At 46.5% G+C, this 15,324-nt stretch overlaps 1 protein-coding gene across 5 annotated transcripts in view; it reads right to left on the reverse strand.

Annotated features, from left to right (window-relative positions):
* The window catches only part of LOC144762467 (adhesion G protein-coupled receptor F5-like), an 805,746-nt gene that overhangs the window by 52,608 nt on the left and 737,814 nt on the right, over nt 1–15,324 (reverse strand). For all 5 annotated transcript variants that reach the window (XM_078647682.1, XM_078647677.1, XM_078647680.1 and 2 more), the window contains 2 exons: nt 14,499–14,540; nt 14,349–14,408 (listed from right to left, as the gene is read on the reverse strand). In XM_078647682.1, coding sequence (XP_078503808.1) covers nt 14,349–14,408; nt 14,499–14,540 — 102 coding nt within the window. The remainder of the gene's footprint in view (nt 1–14,348; nt 14,409–14,498; nt 14,541–15,324) is intronic.

A 15,324-nucleotide genomic window follows, 5' to 3' on the forward strand; every position in this document is an offset into this window, starting at 1 on the left:
CTTTGCAACTGCTCAGCATCACCTGACGGTTGATGGCTTGTCTGTGGTGAAATGTGTATAGCTCCCACACAGTGGACAAAGGCCTTGGATGTGGGGAGATGTGTTTCTCCCTGACAGGATAGACATCTGGGCCAGTGCCCAGGAAATTAAGTAACTTTAAACGGGGCCAACTCTGTCGCAGGGAGATGTAGCTCACACCTGGGCCTGCCTCCTCTATTATCCTGCTAGAGAGCCAGGCACCAATCCTAGTGAGAGAGGGGTTGCCCCCAGAACTGGTATTGAATGACCATAAAGGAGGATTTTCCCTTTATCATAGCTACACCTCTGGGCACAGGGAGCTTTGCACAGGGTAAAAAAGGTTCTGCCATGTTGGTTTTAGGTAGAGAGGGACATTGAGGTATAGTTTACAGTACAACACACAGGAAGTGCTGCACAAAGGGCTGGGAGTATTAAGGAGTTTCCCCTACCCACAAGTTGGCACTGGGCATACATGTGGTACCTACAGTACCCTTCTTCAGAACACCTCTAGACCTGTGGAAGATAGAAGAAGGACAGCACCTGTGAGGAGAGCTCGATGGGGGTAGACCTTCTTACACTTGCACCCAGGACCGAGAATTAGATTCCAATGGTCATTTGGCTGACTTCATGTTAAGCTTCAGGGAAGCAAAAGCTACAGGAGGCCCACTTTCCTGAGGAGCCCAGTTGACCAGTTCCAACTGGACCCTGCTGATAGCTTCTGCTTAAGTAAGGCCTGAACTTTAAGTGGTATCTTTAAGGTCCTGGGGCTCTTACATAAGTGTCAAACCTGGGATTTTTTGCCTGGAGACCTGACAGAAGACAGGGAAAAACCTGCCAAGTCAAAATGATGAAGATGCTTCGCCACTGGGCTAAATATTCAGGTTGCTCCATTTGGAGACTTTCTGCAGCAGCAAATCCATTTGAGGGTGAGGGAAGGTATCAGCCTCGGCGATCCATGTACAACTACAGCTTTCAGCCTTAACCAGCTGGAGGAATCTGAGCTCTAAAGAAGTGAGTAAGTCTGAAGGTAGAAATCTTTATTGTGCAAAGGTGTCACAAGTATCTGGCGGGTGAGGGACCTTCCCTGTGCGCAAATTTTGAATTTCCCTAACTCAGCTTTTTCCCACCGAAAGTCAATGGCTTCACCAGGACTTTGTGGAACAGCTAACCGGCCTCTTGGAACCAATTTTGGCAACGGCCTGCTGCCTTGCCCTACTGAGGATTTCTGACTTCCAGTTGAGAGACTAAGGGCCTGATTCAGATCTTGGCAGATGAGTTACTCCGTCACAACAGTGACGGATATCCCGTCCACCGAATATAAATTCTATTATACCATATGGGATTTATATTGCGGAGGACGGGATATCCATGACCTTTGTGACGGAGTAACCCATCAGCCAAGATCTAAATCAGGCCCTAAGTCAGAAGGTAAAACTTCATGCCAGGACTCTGTATATGACTCTTGCTCTATTGCGGTCAGTTTTAAACCTTACCCTTGTCTCAGTCTAGTGTGACCAGTTGTCCGGATTTGACTCTTTGTGCTTTTTGGAGTTACTTCTATCTAAAACTATAAATATGTATATTTATGATTCCCTGAATTGGATTTTTGTCATGTTGGTGTAATTTTGGCCATTAAAATATTCTAAAATTTCATGTAAGTTGGAGTGGTATTTTCTTTATGTTGTATTTTCGACTTTATCATTGTTTTGAAATTTCTAAATGTTTATCACATTTTCTTGAGTTCAACCTGTCTGCTCTGTACCATAGCTACCAGGAGAAGAACTCAGGTTTAAACTACCAAAACATTTACTGGACCTAGCAAGTAGAGTGACATTATTACTTGTGATGGACTATCATCCTCTCTAACTAATAATCCACTTTATCAATTGAAATAAATAAACAATTGACAAGAGGAGCGCCATGGGGAGAAAGGGAGAGAAAAAAGAAGGAAGGCAAAGAAGAAATTGGGGGAGGATGCAATGACATCGTATAATCCCATTGGGTACTTAATAGCAAATCAAAAGTATGCAGTTCACCCAATCAGAACACTGTGTGACCTAAACACTTCTAGGTGGGACACACAGAAGAATAGGTAGAACAGTCAATGAGTAGGTGTGGAAAGCTGAGTTAGACAACAAAGTCATGCATTGTAAGCGAGGGGCTGACCACAGTCCATGCTAAATATATGTTAAGCATTGGAAACAATAGGTTTGCTTATAGGCAGATAAGGACGTCTAAAGCAGAAACCTAAAAAAGATGCAAAGAAAGACATATGTTAAGCAGATTGCTATGGATCTGCAGGAATAATAAACCACTGTTCTCCATGTTTGTACATGTCTGAGAAAGATTCAGAATGAGTGGGGATTACCAGGCTTTTCATCTTTCATATTTATATAAAATAAAAAGTGTGGCATCCATTGTTTATTCAGAAGAGGGATTATAGAAACCTATGAGGAGTGTGAACTCCATGTGGTGGGCATCAGACAGTGGGTGGGGTGGGGGTGCAGTAGGAAAAGAAAATTCACATTGAAGGCGGGCGCTGGCAAGCAATTGAGATGATGGTATGGTAAAAGGCCGTGGGCAGAACACCAGAGTGTGAGACATAGATATAGAGGTTATACCAAGAGCCCTGAGCACTGGCTGGCCTATAAGGACCTATTGGAATGCAGATCATCCAAGTGACCCTGCTAGCTTCCAGGTAGGCCTACTGCAGGGCAAACTATGACTTTTGTTTCTCTGCCTGGTTCTAACCATATGACTGCGGATTGTCTGAAAAGATTAAATTCGTAGTTATAAAGTTGGTTGAACTCTTCAACTGTACTTTTATGTTTTCCTTTTGTTGGTCCTGGCCCTTTCTGCATTGTCATCTCCAAACCTTTTTTCTTCACTGCTCCAAGTTTAGCTGAATTCATTTTCATTGGCCAGCGGCCACTGTGCACTTTACCACTGTTAACCCGTACTAAAGTGCTTGCGCTCTCTCCTCTAAACCTGGTAAAATTGGCTTATTCCCGATTGGCATATTTTATTTACTTATAAGTGCTTATTAAAGTGGTACTACATGTACCCAGGGACTGTAAATCATCTGCTACTAGTGGGCCGGCAGCACTGATCTTTCCACCCACTTAACCGCATCGCTGCGGCGCATTTTCCCGCTGTGCACTAAAGTTTTTAAAAACCCGCGGTTCATGACGAGCTCAGCTCGTCATGAGCGTACGAGAGGTGTACCTCATGACGAGCTGAGCTCGTCATCAGCGTCGATGTGGTTAAGTAACCCTTTAAATATGTCTCAGGCCGACCATTGCAGCCAGTGTGTACAGTTTTAAACTGGCATTTCAACCTGGCAACATAGACCTTTTGCTAGCCCAAATCTTCCTTTTACATATATATACACAGAGGGCAGAGTGCAGTGCATTTAAAAAGTTGGACATGTACTTTCAAGTTTTACATCTTCTGGTAGTGAAAAACTATAAAATAAAATTCACTACTGCAAGGACTATCTCTCCTATAGGATAACACTAGATTTAGATTTAGCTTATTACATTTAATAGGCTGTAACTTCCAATTGGGACCAGGTGCACAGGTCGAGTTTAGTGTCCAAATAATTGTAATTTAAGGCCCTCTTTAATGTTAAAGTCAGATTTTAATCACATTTCTTAAACTACCACTTTTAGAAAGTTGGCATTTTCTTGCCCTAACCATTTGGTGTCTGCAACCTTTTCCTCGGTCACATGACTAGTTGTAGTTGGCAGTTGGTCTTTTGTGTATCACTCTCAGACATTGAGACAAAAGGAATATGGGCCACTCTGAGTTAACAAGGAGGAGGAGCGATCACCTACCACAGTTTCACATCACAAAGGCTTTGCCTGAGCTCTTGCTCAAAGGGCTTGTTAATTGTGATCCCAGACAAGCTGGGGTTGAGACAGGGAGGAAAGGGGTGCCTGATAAGACAGGGGGCTCAAAACCTGGGGGGCAGAACTCATGGAGTCTCAATCCGCAAAATTCTGCGGAGTTACATATAACTCAGCGAGATTTCCGTGAGCGGTCGGAATTCTGAATTTTGTGCTGATTTTTAGTGCTGGGAACTTTCTTTTTCACTATAAAATCAGCACGAACAGCACCTATGAAGATCACAAAATTCTAATACTGTACTTGGGCCTTGTCCCGCTTTTGGCACTGCGCAGACGCCGAACAGGTCCATGACCTTGTATATATTAAACTGTGCAGCCTCCAGTGCATGTATTAAATAAGAAATTGTCAAAGTTAGAGTATGATCTGCAGGCGGCAAAGCTGACACACAGAACAGCAGTTGCCTCTGTATGTTTTTGAGTTTTGATCTGTACAGTTCATACATTAACTTGTAGATTTTCTGAGGTAATACATGCGCTGCAGACAGTATAATTGTGGGAAAAAGCAAACACAGTCCTCTTCTGCGCAAGTGCAATGCTGAAAACTGGATCTTGATATGTCCCCTATTGTCAACATAGGTCACAAACTGGACTAGAAAACAGGAGACGCTGCTGGATAAAACAACATAAGTACCCTTCACTTTCTGGTGCAACAGACTAAACTTGTACAGTTCTGTTCAGGCTAATACAACAATTGTTTCAATGCCGTATGCCAGAAAAGATGAGAAACGCCCCCTGACATGATTGATAGTTACAGTTAACCAAAGACTGATATGGCCTGTGATTGTAGGCTGATCAATATGTAAATAACATCTAGATAGCTAATAATGGCTGAGGGTGGCTACCCTTCTGTGCGTGGTATACGCTCCATGAGACAGGTAAAACTGTCACTATCAGACCTGTTACTGTATGCCTGCATAGCATGAGAATCCTAGGGCTCCCTGCTGACAACCTTTCTGCTATAAAAGACCCTGTGCAAATCAAAGTCTTATTTCTCTGTCAATGCTCTTGGGACTCCATGATAGTTCTGTACACTGGTCCTGCGAAGTACACATTTCTTATCTACAGAACAAACCTTAATTAACCCTCTGCTCTCATGGCTCACCACCACAGTACCAGCCTTTAGCCCAGCACTTTCACTCTGTGCACATTGTCTGTCAACCTAGTGCTGTCAGACAAGACAGCCTTCTCTGCTCTCAGCAGGTTGCCACCTCTCAAAATGCATTACGGCATACTCAAGTAGTTAATATGCTTGTCTTTTGCATAGTGCACGCACAGAGACACACAAAGTAAGTTACTTCATGTACACAACACATTGACTTGCAGACATAGCGCAACAAACCAAGGGCAATCAATACACATCCAGGCCATCACAAATACATGCACACAGATCGACAGAAATGCCACCATACACAGAGTCATACATATCTGCACATTCATTGATCCGTGCAGTGAAAATGTGGATCAATGGATGTATAGCTGTGATTGTATACAAGGATGAAGAGATGGATACATTGTTTGTGTGTGCAGCACCCACTACTGCAGAATGCAGGCTGTTGTGTTACCTTACTAATTCCTTTAGGTCCTATTTGCATCATGGCAATCAATACGCTGATATAGCTTTATCGAAAACTTGTGAACCAGATACAATGTCTACATCCCCATGGAAACACCAACAAAAACTGAAAGAAATACGCCTCCAATTCAAATTCCTGTGAGCCCATTGTATGTTTATTTCAGTATTTCTACCTAAACAGGTAGATGTTCAATGTGATTTGGCTATAAATCAGTCAAGAGTCCAATCAGGACCAGTGGTGATGTATGATAAGTTAATCTACCAGTATTATTACAGTTTGAAATGAAAAAAGAAATGAGTCTTTGATAGACCTGACACCATTGGCGTGGGTCTCCCCTACATTTTTTGCCTTTGCCTCCTGTGTTTTTGCTGTGTGTTGGACTCCCTTTGCTGGTCTAGATGCTTTGGGCACTTTGCCACAGCTGTTCAGAGCCAAAGTGCAAGTGCTCCCTTTGTAAATTGTTGTTATGGATTGGTGTTTCCATGATTGGTTGATTTTATTTACTAGTCAGTCCCTGGTACAGTGCACTGTGTGTGCCCGGTGCCTGTAAATCAAATGATGCTAGTGGGCTGCAGCACTGATTGTGCCACCTACATAGGCAGCCTGTAAATGTAACTCAGGCCTGCCATTGGGAAGCCTGTGTGTAGTCTGGTACTACCATGTCGACTTGGCAAGTGCACCCACTTGCCAGGTCCTACCCTTCCCTTTTCTTACATGTTAGTCACCCCTAAGGTAGGTCCAATGTACCACTGTGGGCAGGGTGCAATGTATGTGAAAGGTAGGACATGCCCTGGTGTGTGTGGCATGTCCTGATAGTGAAATACTGCCAATTTCGTTTTTCACTATTGCAAGGCTACCTGTTCCCATAGGAATGAATAGGGAGTTTGCTTATAACATCTTATAAACATAGCTACCCCTGGGAACAAATGTAGGAAAACAAAGTTTAGTATGCCTGAACTCAGAATATTAAAATGCATCTTTTACTGAGGGTTATTTTTACATTCTGTGTTTGAAAATACCACTTTTAGAAAGTAGGTATTTTCTTGCTTAGCCATCCAGTGTGTCTCTGGTAGGTTTGTGTAATGCATGACTGGCTTTAGATGACAGGGGCTGGGGGGGAGGAGTGGGTTAGAGAGTCTGCTGAGTCAGGGCCTGGCTGAATAGCCATGTGCTGCATTTAGAGTAGGGGAGGAGACTTCCTTTCACCTGAAAGGGCCTGGTTTGTGTTTCACAATGCTGTCTCCACCTCCTGTCAGGAAGACGCACCAGAGAGGACAGAACTGGGATTGAACAAGCACAGGGCTTCTCTGCCACCAGAGAACAAAGGATTTGGTAGTATAAATAGTGGGGCCCAGACCCCAGAACTTTAGATCAGTTATGGGAATCAAGAGGAACCGTTGCCAAGGATAAGAGACGTTGAGGAGGAATACTGTCCCTGTGCTGTTTGTTGTCTGGGGTTAGCCTGCAGTGGCTACTTGCTGCCAACAAAAGGAGAAAGGACTTTGCTGTTTGCTGTGTCCCCTGCTTGAAGAAGATCTCCAAGGGCTTGAAACTGAGCTTGTATCCAGTTCTGAAGTCTCAGGGACACAAAGACTTCTCCACTAGCTCCCCTGAACTTCCTTGCTGGGAGTTCTGACCTGCAAAGAGGTGCCTGCTGTTGTTTTGGACCTCTAGAGACTTTTTATCCACTGGTAGCTGGAAAATCAAGGCAATACCGAGAAGCGTGACGCATCAGTACCTTTTTCTGATGCATCGTCGAAGAAACAGTCGCAGCTCCTGCCACAGCTCCAGAAATCGCCACACACTGCGTCGAGAGCATTGATCTCTGAGATTACCGCACTGATTTCGGCGCAAGGCCTGCTGTGAGGCTGCAAGAATCCATGCATCATTCTGGATTGTCGCATTGCGGCGCCAAGTCTGTTGCATTGTCGGGGGAAGCGGTAAAAAACCGACGCGTCAACTCCCCACACTGTAAGAAACCGAAGTATCACCTCCTCTCGGGTAAGGAACTGATGCATCACCTCCACTGCGCAGCAGTAAGGAACTGATGCATCATCTCCCAGGGAGCAAGGAAACAACGCATCACCTTCCCTGAGTGTAAGGAACCAACGCTTCACCTTCCGTGCGGCCCTTTTTGCTTTGTCCGTGACGCATCTAAGGCACTTTGTGTGAAGAGTGTCGCATCTGCAATTTGCTTTGATCAGAACTATTTCTCCCATCTGAAATTCATATTTTTATTACTGTATTGTTCATTTTTTACTTTTGGTCTTGTTTTAGTTTAGATAAAGATTACTTATGTTTCTAAACTGTTGTGGTGTCCGTTTGTAGTGTTTTCACTGTATTACAGAATGTGTTCACAAATGCTTTATATACTGCCTCTGAGATAAGCCTGTCTGTTCGTGCCAAGCTACCAATGGGGTGAGCAGTGGTTATTTTAGAAATGTACCCCCTTACCATGACTAGGAAGAAGGGTTCCTACTTGGACAAGGCTACCTACCTCTGCCAACTAGAGACCCCCATTTCTAACATTGGTGGTAAGCTGTGAGGATCTGGACCTGCATTTGTGACTTGCATACAGTGATTGGTGTACACTACTAGTAGAGTGCAGACCATCATGCAACCACATACATTTGGTAGAGGTTTTTTTTCCTTGGACTTTTTTGCAACTTGGGAACTACCAATTTTCGCCATGAGTAAACCAGCATAACTTGCAACTGTGGACATTGATTTTGAAGAGGAAAGGGTTGATCCCTACACTGTGCCATAACTTAAAGCTGTCTGCGAACACTTTAAAATCTCTGTAATAGGCCTCACCAGAAAGAAGGAATACCAAAAGGCGGTGAGGGCCTGGTTGGAATCAAGGACTGCCAGTCAGCATACCGAAAAACCTATGGTGGAGGGAATTTAGATGGGAGAAGGATGGGCTATTGGGCCTCACTGGAGGGGAGTTGCATTCCAGGGATGGCAGCAGTGTGTCTTCTAAGGGTCTGTCTCCAGAGGAGTTGGAGGACAGGGAGAGAAGTAGAGTTGTATGAGTTGGAGCTTACAAACCTCAGGCTGGGGAAGGAGTGTGACATGGAAAATAAGAAATTGGAGTTGGAGAGTAAAAAATTGGCCATGGAAGAGAAGAAGATGCTCTTAGAGCATGAAAAAGGGTTTAGGGAGTTGTATCTGAAAGCCACAAGTCTAGAGATCAATCCCAAGGGTGGCAGCGCACCATCAGTGCCTGGAGAAGGGAAGGTATACATCCCAAGGATATTATTAAGGATTTCATGAAGCGTGAGGACATTGGTCAGTGGTTCAAGGCCTATGAGGTAGTAATGAGGTCCCACAGAGTCCCTGAAAGAGATTAGGGAACGGAGTTGTGGGCTGCTTTATCAGTGAATGAAAGGAGACATTGCTAGCATTGCCCACTGAAGATCAGATGCCCTATGCCCCCATGAAGGAAGCCTTAGTAGCAAGGTATCGGTTGACCCCACAGCTTTACAGGCAGAAATTTAGAAACCGTTAATAACTGGAGTCAAGTACTTGGGTGGAGTATGTGTCCTACTTTTGCAGAGCATTTGATGGTTGGGTGAAAGGTAGCAAGGTGAACGATTTGGAGGGGCTCTATGATTTGGTTGCATGGAAGCAAGTGTCAGATAATTGTTTTCCAGAGCCAAGCCAACACTTGATTGACAGTAAGCTGACTGACCCCAGGAGGCTTGCTGTGGAGGCGGACTACTTGGTCAGTACCAGGGTCCAAAAAGGTCATAAGGGAGACTCCGGCAAAGGTGGGCAGGGTCCCCAGCAGAAGAGTGAGGGGGACAAGGGTACACAGAAGGAGATCCAAAAAGGGCCAAAAAGTAATTCCCAGGGGACCCAAGGTAAGGGTTCCCAGCCTCCCACTGAAAGGAAGCCATGGGTCCAGACAGGTAAGCCTGTTCATAGGGGGTTGAAAGGCATGTTATGGTTGTGGTCAAGGGCCACTTCCAAGGGGATCCTAGGTGTCCCAAGAAGGTTACCACTGCATCTATTGGTGCACCGCTATGGGAAATGGCTAGTGTAGCCTTGGCAGAGGAATCGGGTGCCCAAGAGGGGTGGGGTCCCGCAGCATTGTCCCTGGTCTCTTTAGGAGACAGTGAGATGGTCCCAATAGCTCATCTGTCTGATAACACTAAGAAGCACCGGTAGTGGGTGACCATCAATGGCCATAGTGTGGAGGGTCTGAGAGTCACCGAAGCCAGTGTGACAGCTGTCATTTGTAGGCTGGTGTCTGAGGAGCAGGTGGACCCCAACTTATTCTACCCAGTAGTTATGTTATGTTATGTTATGTTAATTTCGATTTATATAGCGCCAAATCACCGACAGGTCTCTTAGCGCTTGCTTTGGGAACCCGTCCTGGCTTTCCCTGCGAGATTACCCTTACTGGGCATCCCTAAGGTGAAGACCAGGCATCCCACCGCGAGGGGGCCGTAGTGGAGATTAAGCAGGCTATTGCCCAGAGCTGCAGAGTGTGAACCCATGATTCGAGTAGGCACCGAGGCGAGAATTATCGAGTCCGTGGACATTTGGGCTCAAGATCCTGCCGAGTCGGGAATTGAACCTTGGTCCCGGGTCTGACCTCTGCATCAGGGTCTGCCTCCTCTAACCAGTGAGCCACACTTCTCCACACTGTCCAGTTGCACCTGACAACTTAGAGTGCCACTGCAAAGTGGTGCAAGTTCTCTTTGAGTGTGGGGGGTCTCAGGTACCTTGAGATTAGTTCTGAGGCCAGCCATGCCTGTTGACTGTCTGCTAGGCAACTATTTGGAGAGCTCCCCTTGGGCAAAGGTGGAGCGGAGGTCTCATTTAGAGATGTTGGGTCTGCCTGAGTGGGCGTGTTTGACCACTCGGTCTACGGCAGCCGGTAGGGCATTCAAGAGGACCTGGAGCCTGAAAGAGTGGCCCCGGTGCCTGCCAGAAAGAGAAGAGGCAGGCAGGTTGAGGGAAACCAGACCACAAAGTTCCCAGGGTCCAGGAGGAGGCAGACCTTGAGGGGGATGTCCGGGGGACTACAAGGGAACAAGTGACTGAACTGTGGGTCTGGGTGCCTGATCTGACCAATTAGCAGTAGGAAGGAGGCCCCTCCAGGGAGGAATTCGGCCAGAGCAGTGGTAATGCCTTCTCTTGTTGGTTTGCGGCAGCAGGCTGCAAACCACAAAACAGGTGATCAGTCTGGATCTCATTGGATTTACTGGTAAAATGGTCGCCCGTATAGCGAGCCTAATGTTGCTGAGCCTGGGTCAGCCAATGTGCTGGTGGTACCCCAGTGCTTCAGAGCCTTCCTACTTAGTCTGGCTCATGGCGTGCCTTTGGCATTTAGGGCAAGACTAGACCTTTGAAAGGCTTGTCACCCACTTTTACTGGCCCCAAATGCATAAGAGTTCTGATACTCATTGTAGGTCCTGCCAGACTTGCCAGGCAGGTGGTAAGAGTGTGGGGAAGTGTAAGGCTCCTCTCCAGCCGTGTCCTGTGGTCAGCACCCCCTTTGAGAGGATGGGTATTGACATGGGCAACACGTTTATCCTGGTCTTGGTGGGCCATGCCACCTGGTACCAGGCAGTCATCCCTCTCCGGACTGTAATGGCCCCTGAAGTGGGCTGTGCATTGATGGGGATTTTCTCCAGTGTGGGGTTTCCCAGAGAAGTGGTGTCTGACTGTGATACCAACTTCATATCTAAGTATATGAAGTCCTTGTGGTAGGAGTGCCCTGATGCCTACAAGTTCACCACTCCTTACCACCCCCAAGGTAATGGGCTGGTTGAGAGATTCAACCGGACCCTGAAGGGCATGATTATGGGTCTTGGTGAACCCATGAGGCATAAATAGGACATCCTCTTGCCATGCCTTTTGCTTACTTACAGAGAGGTACCGCAGAAGTCCTTAGGGTTCAGTCCCTTTGAGCTCCTTTATGGGAATCCTGTAATAGGACCTCTAAATCTGGTCAAGGAAGGCTGGTAGAAAGCTCCCAGTAAGCCTCCCCAGGATGTATAAAGCTAGATGCTGGCCTTCAGGAACCAGACTAAGTGCTTCAGACAACTCGCTCAGGTGAATCTGGGAGCCAGCCAGGAGGAGATGAAACATTGGTATGATTTGAAGGCCACTCTGATCGAGTTTCAGCCTGGACAGAAAGTGTGGGTAATGGCCCCAGTGGAGCCTTGTGCTCTCCCGGATAAGTGGACCGGCCCATTTGAGGTGGTGGAGCGCAAGAGTAAAGTCACCCACTTGGTGGACTTGCAGTCTCCAAGGAACCCTTTGTGGGTCCTGCATGTGAACTGCCTTAAGCCCCACTTGGAGAGGTCCGAAGTGGGCATGCTCCTAGCAACAGATGCTGGAATGGAGGAGGAGACTGAGCCTCTTCCTGACTTCCTATCTGTGAAGTAACACAATGGGTCAGTGGATGGTGTAACCCTCTCTCCAGCCCTGACTCCTGAACAGCAGAGGGACTGCCTCCAACTCTTGGGGCAGTTTGCTGCTCTGTTCTCCCTGACCCCTGGTGTTATTCAGTGGTGTGTCCATGATGTGGACACTGGAGGCAGTCCTCTTGTGAAGCATAACATTTACAGAGTGACTGACAGGGTCAAGGCTTGCATCAAGGAGGATGTCTCCAAGATGTTAGCGCTAGAGGCGATTGAGCCCTCAAACAGCCCTTGGACCAGCCCAGTGGTCTTGGTCCCATGCCAGAACTCCGGTTCTGTGTGGAGTACCAAGAGCTGATGCACACCCCATCCACAGAGCTGATCAGCTCATAGATCGGTTGGGAGCTGCCCAGTACCTTAGTACTTTTGACTTATTGCCTGGGTACTGGCAGATTGCCTTAACTGATGGGGCAATGGAGAGGTCAGCATTCTCTACACCAGAGGGGCACTACCAATTCCGGGTGATGCCCTTTGAGTTGAAGAATGCCCCAACCACCTTTCAGAGGTTGGTCAACCAGTGGTTGGGTGGACTGGAGGATTTCAGTGCCGCCTACCTGGATGACATCATAGTGTTCAGTGCTACATGGGAGGGACATCTGCACCACCTCCGGGAAGTGTTGAAGACTCTGCAGAGGGCACACTCATGATCAAGGCAAGCAAATGCCAGAGCGGGCAGGGTTCTGTGGTGTACTTGGGGTACCAGGTGGGGAGCAGCCAGCTGGAGGCCCTCCTGCCCAAGATTGATACCATTCTGGCTTGGGAACCCCCCAATACTCAGACAGAGGTGAGAGCCTTCTTAGGACTCACCGGGTATTACAGGAGATTTGTCAAGGGACATGGCACCATTGTTGCCCCCTTGACAAGGAACAGAGAACAAAGGATTTTGTAGTATAAATATTGGGTCCCAGACCCCAGAACTTTAGATCACTTGTGGGAATCAAGGGGAACCTTTGTCAAGAAGAAGAGCCGGGGAAGCTAAGGAGGAATACTGCCCCTGTGCTGTTTGCTGTCTGGGGTTGGCCTGCAGTGGGTACTTGCTGTCAAGGAAAGGAGAAATGACTTTGATGTTTGCTGTGTCCCCTGCTTGAGTAAGATCTCCAAGGGCTTGAAACTGAGCTTGCCTCTTGTTCTGAAGTTTCAGAGACACAAAGACTTCACCACCAGCTCCCCTGAACTTCCTTGCTGGGAGTTCAGACCTGCAAAGAGGTGCCTGCTGTTGCTTTGGACCTCTAGAGACTGTTTTTCCGCTGGGAGCTGGAAAATCAATGCAACAACAGGATGCGTGACGCATCCATACCGGTTTCTGACGCATCGCCAAAGAAACCGTCTCAGTGGCTGCCACGGCTCAAGAAATCGATGCATGCCGCAATGAGTGCATCGATCTCCAAAGTCCAAGATCACTGCACTGATTTTGATTCAAGGCCTGCTGTGCGACTGCAAGAATCCACGCATTGTTCCGGATCATTGCATCGCATCGAGGCGCCAAGTCCGTTGCATCGCTGGGTGACATATAAAGAAACCGACGCATCACCTACGTTCCGGTAAGGAACCAACGCATCACCTCCCCTGCGCAGTAGTAAGTAACCAACACATCACCTCCCCCTGGAGCAAGGAACCTATGCATCACCTTCGCTGAGTGTAAGGAACCAACGCATCACCTTCCCTGCGGCCCTTTTTACTTTGTGCATGACGCATCCAAGGTACTTTGTGTGAAAAGTGTTGCATCTGCAATTTGCTTAGAACTGAACTATTTCTATCATCTGAAAGTCCTATTTTAATTATTGTATTTGTAACTTTGACTGAAAAAATAAAATATGACTGACTGCTTAATGCCAATGGGGCTGGTAGGCTCGAAATCTGCTCATGAGATATCCCTGGAGGTCTGCAAATCGGTTTACTTTCATACTGAGAGTTCAGCTGATTTGGGTGGACAACACAGGGCAAAATTAGTTATTACTGTGGGAATAGGATCAGGATTTAAATATTTGATTGATAAAGCCTCATTTCGTAGTTAACCCTCAGGGCACGACGTTTAATGTGAGTAATTTTCCCCAACTTAAAATTACAGGTATCCCCTGTAGCTGTAACTCCGGGTGCAAGGGGGATAATACTGTGCATGATGTTAACTAGATACAAATGAGTCCCAGGGAACCTTTGCCACATAACTTCTAAAAGGCCACCCAGGTCCAAGGTTGGCATAAGAGTGTGCCCTTTACAAATACCGCCACCCATAAAATGAGAAAACAGATAAAAAAGACCTCCTAGGTCCAAAATCAAATATTGATACATTAACTCATCAGCTATGACCCGCTTTATCTTCGGATTGGTGGCATGCAACCTGCTTCATTTCCTGAACACTTTGAAAAACCTCAATGCATCCAAAGGAATAACCGTGCAGACTGACATACCTTCGTCTGCTGGGAAGCCCATCCTGGTAGCGAGACTCGATGGAGCAATGCTTCTCTAACCTGCATTTTTAGGAGCAAGTGAGAAAATAAGGTTAATATAAAGTGGCAATGCACAGGAATTTCTTGAGCGGAAAATGTAAAAATGCTTACCTTTGTATCCCAAAGAGTTGCAAACACCAAAATAAATAGACCCTGCAAACACACAGAAATTAAAAAGATTAACAAATGGCAAGTAATGTTTCATGCTCCGTACATAAATAACAAGTATTACTGCTCTAATTAATTTCTTTTAACTCAATGTGAGAACACCGCTGCCAAGCGGGAATCCGTTCTTTTATATGAATTCTGTTATGTTAACAAATATATTGTGTTATGTTATGTATCTATTGGCATAAAGGTAACGCATTGCTGGAGTCGTGTCGCAAGCACAATGCAACTCCAGCAATGCTTCGGAATGCCTATTTATTTTATGTTGCATCACTCCTTACGCCTGCTTCAAGCAGGCACAAGGTTTTGACTCAGTGAATTTGAATTTGAATTTGAATTTTGAGTTATTTTTAAAGCGCACGTTCACTAGCAGTTTCATGGCGCTATAGGATTTCAACCTGAGGGAGGGAGGGGGGAGAATTATGGGCTGAACGCTTGCTGGAACAGCAGAGTCTTAAGGTTTTTCCGGAATTCAGTATAGGATGACAGGGATCTTAGGGAAAAGGGAAGAGAGTTCCAAAAAGTGGGGGCCTGCACCGAGAATTTCTGGCCGCCTGAGCGGCTCTTCTTAAACCGAGGGGTGACTAGCAGAGATTCGGAGGAAGAACGCAACTCTCTTACGGGAATGTAGTTGGTTATAGCCGCATTGATGAAAGTAGGGGCCGTGCCGGCTCGAGCCTGAAAGGTAAGACATCCAAGCTTAAAGAGGGCTCTTTGCTTAATTGGGAGCCAGTGGAGGGCGAAAAGAAGAGGGGAGGCGTGGTGAAAT

This window comes from Lissotriton helveticus, chromosome 6, assembly GCF_964261635.1.
Source record: "Lissotriton helveticus chromosome 6, aLisHel1.1, whole genome shotgun sequence".
NCBI lineage: Eukaryota > Metazoa > Chordata > Amphibia > Caudata > Salamandridae > Lissotriton > Lissotriton helveticus.